At 40.5% G+C, this 13,687-nt stretch overlaps 1 protein-coding gene across 1 annotated transcript; it reads right to left on the minus strand.

Annotated features, from left to right (window-relative positions):
* Nucleotides 1-7,555: 7,555 nt before the first annotated feature.
* On the minus strand, nucleotides 7,556-8,425 carry LOC139882042 (uncharacterized). Its single transcript, XM_071866422.1, has one exon. The coding sequence runs from the start codon at nucleotides 8,423-8,425 to the stop codon at nucleotides 7,556-7,558; it is 870 nt and encodes a 289-aa protein (XP_071722523.1).
* Nucleotides 8,426-13,687: the final 5,262 nt, after the last annotated feature.

Consider the following 13,687-nt stretch of genomic DNA (forward strand, 5'->3'; position numbering starts at 1 on the left):
TATTTCTAGAAATTGTTCTTGAGAACAAGAATCAACTTTTTTTTTTTACTTCTCGTTTCTACTCCAAATCTATTCCCAGGCTAACTTTCTATTCTGGGGAATAGAAAAATAACTTGGCGTTACCAAACGAATTTATGTTCTTTTTTTTTTTTGTTCCACGAAACAAAAGAATAGAAATTCAGAGGAATAACACGTTACCATGCACTGCCTTAAGTGTTAAAAGTTTGGAAAGTGATACTTAAGTCCAAACTCTAAGTAAAATTGGTCAGTTAAGGTGTATTTGGTAACCATTATGTTCCGGGGAACAATTTTTAATGAGAAATGATTTTTTTTTTGTTTTCGTTCTTGCGAAAAATTTATGAGCAATAGAACGTGTTTGGTAACTTACCAAAATTTCTATTCCTGGGATAAAAATACTTTTGGTAAAATTTTTAGATTTTTTTATTTCTTTTAATTTTTAAAATTTTAAAATTATTTTTTCCTTTTTCTTCTTCTCTTTGGTCGGTCGTGGGCCACCGCCGTGGCCGATGGCTGTGCATGATAACATTTTTGTTTCTTAGAATTTCTGTTCTTTTGTTCCCTGGAACAAAAAAAGAACAGAAAATTATTTGGTAACGCCAAGTTGTTTTTATATTCCGGGGAATAGAAAGTTAGGCCAAGAATAGATTTGGAGCAAAAACGAGAAACAAAAAAAAAATTGCTTCTCTTCCTGGGAACAATTTTTAGAAATAAGTCAATTTTTTTTTCTTTTATTCTTCTCTCTTGCCGTGGCCACCTTTAACCGCTCGGAGCCACCGCCGACTGCCAGCCGCCGCCGCCAGTCGCCGTTGGTCACGATCGGTGTTCGTAAAATTCTAAACGCAAGTGCACATATCGAACAAGTAATATAATGATGAGATAAAGTATCGTCCCACGGAGATCGATGATTAATAAACTAATTAAATGCTAAAATAGATTAATTCTAAAATTTATCTAACAGATCAAAATATAATTAAGAATAAATTAAAAACGAAACTTGAAGACTAAATGCAGTAAAATCAATCAGATAAATATGTTAGAGCATCCGATTTCACCATAATCACTAGATATGAATTTCATATTATTATGAGTACAAGAACGATATCAAACATGTGATAGCGGAATTTCCTAACCTATTTACTATCCTATCTCTAGGTATAACAAACCTACTTAGCTTATTAATCCACTATATCTCTATGTGAATTAAAATAAACATGAGTGCATTAAAAACTATGAATATTCCCGGTTTACAATGAGTCTTTTGGATCACCTTATCACCGAAAGCTACACAAATAGCGCAGTATATTTCTATCCATGTTTAATTCATGGTTATATATTATAATGAGCAATTGCATATTATTACCTCTTAGTCTCAAACATGCACATCAGATCATTTAAGTGGTGGCCAGTCACTCAAAAGTATTAAACGCAATAATATATAACTCACATGAATGAAATCAATTGTAAAACATAAAAATCATGAAATTCACATCATCATGGTTAGGCTAAATCGTAGCCCTAACAAAAGAAAATTAGAACATAGTAGAAGAAAAAATAAAAATAAAAATATAGATCAAACCCAGCATCTTGAATCAAAGGACAAGAATTCTGTCACCACTTTTATCTTCTCTTCAAAATACTTGAAAAACTCTCAGAATAATGAAAAACAATCTAACTCTCCCGCTCTAAAAAACCCTAGTTGCTCTCTCTTCCTATTTATAGGAAATCTAAAATATCTATCTCTCAATGCTTGCAGATAACATTAGGGAACAAAATCAAGAATTTCCTGATTTGATATCTATCTTTTACTGCTGCTTTTATTTGAATTCCTGATAGTTACCATTCTTTTCCTTATTTTCTTAATATCTCATTATTCTGCATAAACAAGGAAAATTCAAATAATCAGAAGGAAATCCAAATATTTTCTCACAGATAATGCATTAATTACAGCCCAAAATAGGTAAAATAACCCTATTTTTATAGAGTTATCAATCGGCGTTGCCCACCCGCCGCTTGTCGCTGCCTGTCGTTGGTCACCGTTGTCGGTTGCTACCAACCGCTGATCGTCGTTGCCAGCCGCCACCGATTGCCAACCGCTGCCACTGCCGTCGGTCGCCGGTCGCCGCCGCCCACCATTGCACGACCGCTGGCCACCGCCACCTGTCGCCACCCGTTGCCGCCCGCTCGTCGCTGCATGATCGCTAGCCGCCGATCGTCACTGCCGATTGCTGCTGCATAGCCCATTGGTCGCCCCCTCCCATGGCCGCCCATCCGCCTCCAGCGGCCAGCGGTCGTGCAGCGATGGGCGGGCCAGCGGCGACAAGTGGCAGCAACGTCGGCGAGCAGCGGAGGTGAGCGGCAGGTGGCGGGCGGCGGTGGGCGATGATCCATGAACAAGAATAAAAAACTAATAAATACAAAAAAGAAACTACTGCGTTACCAAATGCATTTTTATTCTTTTTTTTTATTCCAAGAGTAGAAATTTTGTGTAGTTACCAAACGGGTTTTTTTACTCAGAAATTATTCCCCAGGATAGAAATAGAAAAGAACTATTTTTGAAAAAAAAAAAAAACTCTTCTCCAGCCAAGAAGCGTTGTCATGTGCGCCCTAACCGGCTGAGTGATGTCCAACGTGCTCACTGGAGGCCAGCTTGGCCCTAGCGAGCCTTAGCCTCGCCAAATTTAGGGGAGGCCGAGTCTCGCTGGTGGCCACACGAGCCTTGTGCCGGCTGGGGAGGCCCAGCCTTGCTGTGGCCGTGTGAGGCTCGGCCTCACTAGGCCACCGCTAGGCGATGCCGTCCTGGAGGTGGCTTGGCGAGGCTCAGTGGCTGGACAAGCTCGGCCTTGCCAAATCTGGGTGAGGTCGACCTCGCCCAGCCTAGGCTAGGCCGAGCCTTGCACAGCCATGGCGAGCCACGGTAGGCTCAGGCCAACGAGCCTCGCCGTGGCTCGTTGTCTTAGGGGGCTAGCGATGCTTCGGCAAGGTTGCCGGCCCTTGTCTAGTTGGTTGTCAATGCCAGCCATGGCTAAGGCCAGCGATTGGTAAAAGGAAAAAGAAGAAAATAAAGAGAAGAAGAGAAGAGACGAAAAAAGAAGAGAGAAAACTTGATTATAGAAATTATTCCCGAAAACAAGAAGCTATTTTTTTTTTTTTATTTCTTGTTTCTATTCTAAATCTATTCCTGAGAATATATTTTTTGTTCTTGGGAATAAAAGTTTTACCAAACACGTTTCTATTCTTTTTTGTTCTAGGGAACATAATTTTTTTTAACAAACAGGTCTTTAAATGCCAACAGTAAGAAAATCCGACCAAATTACTGATGTGATGATTTTTCAATGAGGCAAATGCAAAATAACGTCATTTTGCACATTGACGTAGCTAGACAAATGCAAAAACAACGTTGTTTTGTTACTAACGTGGGTAAATAATTAATATAAAAATTAATTAAATTAAATTTAATACAAAAAAAATCAAAAAAAAAGGAAGATGATGAATAGTTGCAAGTGGTTGAGGGCTCAGCTTTGCCACTGCAGCCTCCCCGCCGTCACTAGGAAGGGTCGGCGATGGTACGAGGAGGACCAGGGCTCGGTGACCCCAGGCGACCTAAGGCGAGGGCTTGTGCCTCGCCCAGATTCGCCCAGATCTAGGGCGAGGGTTGTGGCCCTTCTCGAGATTTGGCGAGGGTCATGGGCCCTCACCCGGTTAGGCCAAGGGTTGTCGCTCGCTAGGGAGATCTTAGTCGACCATCTCCCATTCTCGTTAGCCCTTCTCGGCGAGGGTAGGGAGGCAACGGTGATGAGAGTTGAGCCCTCAACCGTCTACACTATTAGTCTTTTTCATTCCTTTTTTAAAATAAAATATTAATTTAATTATTTTTTAATATGAAAATAAACGACGTTTTTTTTGCGTTTCTTTGCTGAGTCAACTTTCCGATGAGCCACGTAAGTGAGTAAAATCAATAAAAAATTGACATATAGGATTTCAGGAGATATGTCACTCAATGTCCTCTTCTTTTTTTTTTTTTATAAGAATGACACTCAAGTGTCACTTTCCTAATTTTTAACACTTAAGTGTCCCATCGTGCCAAATTTTGGTAGTACTTTTGCCCATAATAATCAAGCACGAGAATTGGGTCATTTCCAAGTCAATTCAAGCCAAAGCCCAATAAGCAAGAACTGCACTCAAATCAAAGAACAAAATCTAAACCAATCCACACAAACACAAATTGAACCTCAAGCAAACAAGAACAAGTCCCAAATAATTTCAATCAATGACTTGCTACACGCTTGGATTAACTTAACACAATGTCCGGCAGAAGAACAGCTCAAGTGCCATATCTTGGCATGGGGGGACACTTAAGTGCCATAACTTCAAAACGGTACACTTAAGTGCCACTTTCTTTTTCTAGTGGGACACTTAAGTGCCACCTCCGGCGACCTTTGCCGGAAATCCTACGTGGCAATATATATATATTTTGCCTACGTGGCTCGCCGGAGAGCTGAGTCAGCTCTAACTCACCAGAAATGACGTCGTCTGCATAATAAAAGCCCCAAATCTTCCAAAAAACGACGTCGTCTCCCCAAATGCCCCAAATCTAAAAGTCTAAATCGGTCAAAATCTCCATTGAAGTGCTCGAATCCAAGTCTCGAACCCTAATTTTCATTTGCCCAAAATTCATTCGTCGAATCTTGGAAATAGAGAGCAGGACTCGCAGTAGCGCCTCAATTTCCTCTCACTGAAGCGAAGGAGAAGGCCAGCGTTTCTGTTTTTGTGGGTTACCGAGTCCAAGAAAAACATCGTGGACTCAAATTAATCATGGGAGAAGATTTTATGGATGTGCTTGATATAAAGAAGCGTCGAAGTGCAAATACTTCAAATGGATCGATGCGAAGTTCTCTGACCGAGTCACAGAGGTGATGTTGGATCTACTTCATAAAAGACAGCAATCTCCATCTGTGTTCGTGGACGACTTGGATGATGTTGACTCAATGCAAGCTCAAGCGTCTTCAGTTAAACTTTTCAAGAATGAAGTCTCAATGCACGCTCAAGCATCTTCAACTAAACCTTTCAAGAATGAAGTTTCAATGATGAAAATTGAACGAAAGTGTTACCAAGCGTTTATTATGGTGTTATTTTGTTGTCTATTGTACTTTATGATGAAATGTAAAGTACTTGAAAATGAGAAAAAGTTTCTCCGACTGCAATAGTTAAAAATGGTGTTGTTATGGATTAAACGTAGGCTTTTTTCTTTTTGAAAGATGCGAAGAAGTTTGTGTTATTCCACAAGATCATTGTGGCTTTGTTGTTGTTTGTGCTGTCATATGGAGTTGCCATAAGTTAAATTACCATAATCTTCTTTATTTTGATGCAGAATCATCTTCTCTGTTTTGATGCAGACCAACATATACACAATACAAACACGAGTGATTACCCGAGTGCCATAAGTTGTATTTAGTAATCACTTAAGTGCTAGTCGCGATGAAAAAGGATCACTTAAGTGTCAAATTATTATTAAAGTAATTAGTTAAGTGTCACTTGTAGTTAAAAGTGAACAGTTAAGTGCCAAGTTTTTTTAGAATATGACCAGTTAAGTGTCAATTTTTTGTGGGTTTTCTCTAAAAATTGCGCCAGCCACCACTACCGGCTGCACCACTAATCATCACCACTAGCCACACTACACACTAGGCACTCCAGCCACCACCATGCTAGTGGTGTTGCTGCACAAGGTAAGTTAAGCCTTGCACTAGCTTGCACCAGTACACATGGTGTAAGATGTGCAAACTGCACACTTGTACTAGGTGTAGGTGCAGCTACTTAAGCCTATAACCCCCACCACAAACCCATAATCATCGGGCATCACCACCAGCCACACTAGCACCCCAGTCACCACATTAGCACCCCAGCCATCACATTAGCACCCCAACAAACTCACTACCACCAAACATCACCAACCACCACCACCAGATACACCAGCACTCCAGCTATCACCACAGAACACCAACAGAAGTAGCAGCAAGTAAAAGCAGAATCCATGACAAACAACAACAACATAAATTGACAAGCAACGCAAGATCATTTCATTGATATTGAAATTAAGTCTGACAACATCAATGAATGACAAACTAAAGAAAAAAAAGAAGAAGATAACCATCCATAGTAAGTCTGACAACATCAACATTTACATAACTATTTTGACTCCTAAGCTCCACAAATCCTATCACATCTCATCTCATCAATCAATATGCACGACACCCCCTATTCGTGCTCCTTTTGATGGGCCTTTCACTTGATTCATAATTCCTGCACTCTTTCTAACTGGATGTGCAACTTCTTCTTCAACCTTCTCAGTATCCACTGACTCAGATGAAGCTGCAAATGTCCTAGGCCGAATTGATTCAAAAGGAGCTGGAGCTGGAGCTGGAGCTGGGGTCTTTCTCTTCTTTCTTGTTGGCACAGTTGATGTTTTCTTTTTTGTTGGTGCAGCCGTTGATTCTTGAGTTGGGCCTGAGATAAGAACCTCTGAACTTCTCCCAGGCTACAAAAAAACAATAAATTGTTAGCAAAAGTCTACAGCATAAATTAAATTAAATGCAGCTAATAAAACCTACATTGAGAATAACTGTTCTAGTACGCTCATCTGTATAAAGGCCATAGCCATATTGTCTTAACCTCTTCCCAAGTGCTCCTCTTGTTTGAATAGGGGTGTCACTTTTAGGAACTTGTGATTTGTTGGCTCTTTTTCTTGCTTTCTTGGGCCCTTTAGCTACAACCGGGGCTTCTTCGACTAATTCTTCACCTGGGCGTCTTCTAGATGGCCTTTGTGTAGCTGCCCCTTCACCTGGCCTTGTTCTAGTTATCCTTCTGTGTAGCCCTTCAACTTCAGTGACACCTCCTTCTGTTGGGCCTTCTGGTGGTACTAGTGGTGGTACTTGTGGTGCCCCTTACAGTGATTCTTCTGGTGGCCCCTGTGATGATCCTTGAGGTGGCTCTTGTGATGGCCCTTCAGTTGGCAGTTGAGTTCCAACTTGCTTTCTTTGAACCTGAGAAAGAAGCCAAAAGATACCATAAATATAATATCGAGACATATAATAATATAAAGAAAATGAAAAACTGAATACAAATGGTTGAATTTACCACTGGGTATTTCTTTCGCTGCTGAAGAACAGTCGACTGCACTGGTCGTGATGCTGCTTGGGCTAATCCTTCAACTAGCCGTGATGCTGCTTGGGTCAATCCTTCAACTGGCCATGATACTGCTTGGGCCAATCCTTCACTTGGGCTGTCTTTTACCTTGCCTTCTTCGAACAGGTTGTTCAGTTTCATGACTTACTAAGGTTCTTCTTGTGACCTAACAAACACATTACATACAAGGCCAAATAGGATATTATGTACAAAGCAACATAAACATAAAATAAATTTCATGACTTACCGGGGTTCTACTTGTTAACTGAAGAACAGTTGACTCACTTGGCCCTGATGTGTGCATTTCTCCAATTGTCTCTTCACTAGGCCCTTCACCTTGCCTCAACGGTTGTTGTTACTTCATCAATTGACAACCTTTAATATTATGGCCTGCTAGGCGACAATAAGAGCACGTTATCTTTGCACCCTGCCTGCTCATTCTTTGCTGACCCGAGACCTCTCCCTCCGCCATTCTTCGTCTTCGTTTTGTCCTTCCAATTTTCTTCTTCAGTGGCAAAGGTTGAGGTGCTTCATGATCCGTGGGCTCCCAAAACTTGCTATTTCTAATTGGCTGCATCATGAACTGATGGGAAGCAAGATATTTTGATTTATGATACCAATCATATATGTAATTATCTGTATTGTTGCCCTTCAACTGGATGGCACATATGGCATGTGCACATGGAATTTCACTTACTTGCCATGCTCTACATGAACACTTCCTACTTCCTAGATTGACAACATACTTATCAGCACCCTTCATTATCTCATATCTGTCATCTCCATTCCAAATGGGATGACAATGCCTACTTGCAGCAAAGTTCTCATCCAATTTCTTGGCAATCCTAGGACCATATTGTCTTGTCCACTTTGCAACCTCATCTCTTTGTTTCTGCAGCCGAGTCATAACCACAACTCGTATATCTTCAAGCATTAAGATGACTGGTTTGCATCTGGCATCTATTATCTTTGAATTAAATACTTCACAAATGTTGTTGTCGACGTTATCACACTTGAACTCCTCACTGAAGAATGCCTTGCACCAATGCTTCGGTTCTAGTTGAAATAGGGTAGCACAACCTTCCTTTGTCAACTGAAGTAGTCCTTCTTTGGCTATTCTAAAGTCAGCCATGTTTGCACTCTTTGCTAATTGCCAAAATTGCAATTGCAGCTTATCCCCTTTGTAGGTTTTTGCCCAATTTTCGTATATGTGCCGCGCACACATTTGATGTTTAGCATGGGGCAACAACTCGGCTACTGCCGGAACCAATTCTTGCAATAATTCAAAGTTAAGAAATACTATAGCAAATTACATGTTCATATTACAAAGCAAACTATTGACTAAATTTTTCAAAAAGCAAGCATTACCTTTTGTTGGTCGCTCATGAATGCCCACCCTTCCTCGTTTGTTATCTCCAAGTCAGCCATCAGATTTTTCAAGAACCAAGACCAATTGTTCTTGTTCTCAATCTTTACAATAGCCCAAGCTAGTGGGAACATTTGGTTATTCGCATCTCTTCCAATCGCTGCCAACAATTCTCCCTTGCATAAGCCCTTCAAGAAACAGATGTTCAATCCTATAATCCGTCTACAACTAGCTAAAAATCCTCGTCTGCATGCATCAAAGCACACATAAAACTTATCGAACTTGGTCCCATAATCAGGAAGCGGTTTCTCAACCACCTCACATACACTCTACTTGTAGGGTTTTGCAGCCTACACTCCCAAGCATACTCCCACATCTGCCCATTTTTCTTAGCATACTGACCAATAAGTATCTTGATCACATTTTGCTTTGCTCTTTTGCACTGATTCTAGATACATTGATGCCTACACGCTCCTTCACCAGCATCCTAAAGTTAGAAATTTTCATCTCTGGAATCAGCTTGATCAGATCGAAGAAGTGCTTGGACAAACATGCACTTGTTACCCTTTTATTTTGAAAATTAATGGAGCAAGTGTGTTCCTCTTGGTAGGCTCTAATCTAGAAAGACCCGTTCTTCTTAACAAACGCACCGTAAATCTTCCATGGACAGTTTTGCTGTGAACACCTAGCTTTTACAAATTTCTTGGTATTTCTAATGAAATAAATATTTCTTTGTGCAGCAATTGAGTTCTTCAGTATATCTCCCTAAATTGTATCGCATCATGGAATTTCATACCTACTGAAAAAATAGGAGAGGCAACAGATGGTTCATAGGAAGGAAACTTACTTTTCCTTCTACGCACAGCTTGTTGATCTTCTTCAACTTCGTCTTGGTAAGTTGTGGTGTCGATGCTTTCTTCATAATCTGTCTTTAGGACCTGGCCAGCAACACCAACATCTACAGGGCCTTCATCTCTGTTTGGAACTTCATCAGCTACATGCAAAGTTGCAAATCTATCTGACAAAAAGTCCCTTTGTTTTTTCCTTGATTGTGTAAGCTCCTCATTGTTGGCGTCACTTAAGATTAATAAATTTTTAGCTTCAGCAGCCAACCCTTCATCGACATCGTCATCATCACCGTCACTGGATTCAACTACTTCCCAATCTAATTCAGGGATGGTGACATCACCTATGTCACAATCGCTCTGGTGAACAGCATCTGCGCCCCTCTCCTCCCCATCCTATCCATCATGTCCTACTTCATCCCTAACCTTAGGTACTAGCTTGAGTACCATCTCCTCCTTCTTCTACTTGGGTGTTATCTCTGTCATCATCTTCGTCCTCACTATCACTATTATTTTCAGTAAATACTTCCGCCTCTTCGTCATGAAGATAATGATATAAGACACCCTAAAACCATTATCATCTTCCAAAACTCTCAAACCATCTCTCAAGCCTTTCCCAGGAACATAGTACAGTAACTTTTGTACTCTACAAGGCAAAAATGTCACTATATCCCTAACAAATCCAATATAAGATGCATTCTTTATATCTACAAAGATAGTACCCTTATTCCCCCTCATACTCCCACTCATCCTCCCCAATCACAAAATCCCCACCGTAGTAAACGATGACAGCAGCATAGTCTTTATCATGCGCCATTTCTGCAACAAAAGATGACAAATATACAATTAACTTTTGGGACCACATTCACAAAGGACAAACAATTGCAAGTGGAGGTCCCTACACTCTTTATTAAAGAAAAGAAGAAAGAGAGATGGAAGATGCATAGGTCAGACGACAGCTGTAGCTGAAAAGAGGCCTCAGGACAAGGACAAATAGAGATGGGACCCAACAACTACTTTGATTATGCCATCGCATTCCTTTAAAATATGGAGAAATTCCTCAGCATAGGTCCTCAACAATGCAATTTATTAAAAAAATACCCAGAAGTCCTCATCCCCACAACCTTCGATTCGAACATGTCCAAAGTCCAATACTCTGAAACTTAATAATCACTAATCACCATCGCACATTTCACATCCAACCACTACAAATTATTTTCGCAAATCACAATTCAACACCTTGAATGAATCACACATCACAGTGGATGAGGCGACGTCGAGCCCTACACCGAGCCCTAATTTTCCCCCCGCCGAGCCCTACACCAAGCCTACATTTCAAGGCCGCTCCTAAATTGTCAATTCGAACCCCCCAATAGGATTGTAGCATCGCATCTGAGCCATAAATCTCACACTAAGCCTAAGCTTTCCCAGCCGACCCCCAAATTTCAAGTCCGAGTCATAATAAACAAGTTGGAGCCCTAATTTCACCACAGGGGAGAGGAAGAAGAGAAAAAACCTGACCAAATCAACGATGGCAAGCAACAACGGCGAGCGACAACGACGAGTGACGACCTACGAACGGCGACCTGTGAACGGTGAGCTGTGAACAGCGATGGAGACGATGTCAGACCTGGTGTGAACTGACGAAATGTTAAAATCCAAATAAGCAAAATGACGTCGTTTAGTTTGGTCAAATGCACAGTGGATGGGGCGACGCCGTTTTCCTCCTCCACATGTGCTTTTTTTTTTTTATATAAAAAAAATTGCCACATCGGTTAAGCATGTCGCCGGAAAATGCCACGTTTGCATTTTGGCCGGTTTTTGGCCAGATTGGCACTTAAGTGTTCAATTTTACTCCGATATTGGCACTTAAATGTACTATTTCAAAGTTATGGCACGTAAGTGTCCCTCCGTGCCAAGTTATGGTACTACGGGTGTCCCAACCTCCACAATGTCCTAACTAAATATTAGTAAGTTCCACTTACAACTTTCTAAACTGGCAGCCTTGAAATGACAGCAGTGACAAGCATGACGACAATTACACCTAAGGGGAGAGGAGGCCGAGTTTGAGAGAAGGGAGGGAGGTTGGTTGATGGTAAAAGAGAAGGAGAGGAGGATGGGCTTTGGTGAGGTTTGTGTTGGGGTGAATGAGTTTTACTCTTATTTATAGGGCTTTCCCCCAAGAATGGTCTTAATGGGTCATTAATTACTACAGCTTAGGTGGAAAGTGCGAGGGCAAGGTAGCCAGCTTTCGATTGGTTCACTTAGCCTACTGTAACGGCCTTTAATTAATGAACGGTTTCCCCTTAGGTCATTTAATGAGCCTCTATTATTTATCTCAAATAAACTAGGTTGAGAAGTATTTAAGAGGGGTCTTACTTGATCACTAAGCCTCAAAATAGGGTGTGATTATGTCTAAGCAGCTTGGGGCATCTCAATATGGCATTGAAGAATTAGACTCTAAGCTTAGGTGTATGGCTCTCCCATCCTAGGGTGAAAAATAGTTTTAAGCAATTTTTGAAGTCAGTGTCATTACCTTATCAAATTGGCTTGAAAAATTATGAAATTTCAATTTGTTGTAAAGAAGATCTTAATAACATTTTTCATGAAGGAAGCCAATATAAATTCATGCTATGGAAAGAATAGCAAATCACTAAATAGAACCCAACAATTTGCCCATCAAGCAAGTCCAATAATTGCAAAGAAAGGCCCATTTCGAAATCCAAATCATTACTATGTTCTTTCAAATTTTTATATGTTGTAGACATGGATGTCCTTTAAACTTTTTTATGATGGAAGCATGTCAAATTCGAGAGGGAAAATTTTATAAAATTTTGAGAAGGTAACCGGATCACCGTTTTTACTACATTGGGCAGGTTCTAGATGGTATATAATTAGGCCTTCGTCCCAACCATTTCACCTAAAAAAATGAAATTTAAGTACATTGTAAATCAAGATATTTTGAACAACTTTCATGGAGGAAGTTTCTCCAAATTCAAACTACAAAAAGCTTTATAAAGTTGGCAAACAACAAAGGTCCAATAGTTTCAAAAAACCAAAGTTGGCAATTTAATAGGGGAGAGGTGGCACCCTACTTGGTCTTGAGTCAAGAAGCATTAATGATTAGATAACCTTATCTTCCAATCTTCCAATTAGGTTCTTAGTTAGATTGGACTCTTCATCTTGGTTATTGAATGGATAAATTCCAAAAGATATTAAAGTAGGCTTATCTTGAGTCCAAAGTTTGAACTTGACCTTACCTCTATCTCTATTTCTAGGCATGTGGCTCTCTTTGTGGGCTCCAAAGTCCGCCTTTCACACTTAGTCACTAGAGTATGATTAGACCTAAGCTATAGGAACACATATTCTTTAGTAGCCCACATTTCATTTAATGAGTTTACACGTGTTCACATATGTTCACTCTTGTTTTTCTAAGAAATTTTGACTAATCCAATGCCTAGGTATCTCCTTGATGGTTCCAAGTCCAAATCCAGTCTTATCTTTCAAGATAAAAGGCTTAACATGCCAAGTGTCTATGATCTTTAAATTACTACGTGACGAAGGTATTAAATGTAACTTGGAAAAATATAAAAGTTTTTGAAGTTTTGTCATTATGTAGGAATTAATCGAATTTGACCATGATCGATCACGTTATTTGGCCCAAGATTCATACCTAAGCCATGCCCAAACGGAGCCGGATACAACCAGGCTTCATCGGCCAAACCGAGCGCGAGCCTCCCTTTACTGAGTAAAAGGTTTTGCAACTAGGTTTGTTGGCTAGGCCTTGGGCTAGTCAACTGATCTTGTGGCCAATCTCGTGGTCATTCCAATGTCTTGTGCCACGAGTCATGGTCAGTCATGGTTAGTTCGAAATTAAACTGCGTTGAGTTTATTTGATCCATGGTTAATTATCGATTGTCATGTAATAGTATGGGATCAATCAATCCGTCTTGATTCACAGTTGCTTTGGATTGACTCATGGTTGTCCACGACCAATACAACGACCAGGTGGAATCACTCGTGATCGGTATATTGATCGGGTAGAATCGAGTCACGACTGTCCGCCAATCCATAAGGGTATGTGATCGTCCCACAACCGATTCTTATTGTTGAACAACTTTTCCATGGTTGAATACTCTATAATTAAACCTTTGGTTGCCGATTCCTATACAAAATAATTGACTCATGACCGGCCTTCGAGCCAACTCATGGTTTAGTCTCGCCATTGGTGTACCGGTCATTGGCCTACTAGTCAGGGCCAAAGTAAGTGTCAAAA

The sequence above is a fragment of the Rutidosis leptorrhynchoides genome, unplaced genomic scaffold (genome assembly GCF_046630445.1).
Source record: "Rutidosis leptorrhynchoides isolate AG116_Rl617_1_P2 unplaced genomic scaffold, CSIRO_AGI_Rlap_v1 contig221, whole genome shotgun sequence".
Taxonomy (NCBI): Eukaryota; Viridiplantae; Streptophyta; class Magnoliopsida; order Asterales; family Asteraceae; genus Rutidosis; species Rutidosis leptorrhynchoides.

What these genes read in the sequence shown, in the direction of transcription:
- LOC139882042 (XM_071866422.1), bottom strand. Translation starts at nt 8,425, where the DNA reads ATGTGTGCGCGGCACATATACGAAAATTGGGCAAAAACCTACAAAGGG.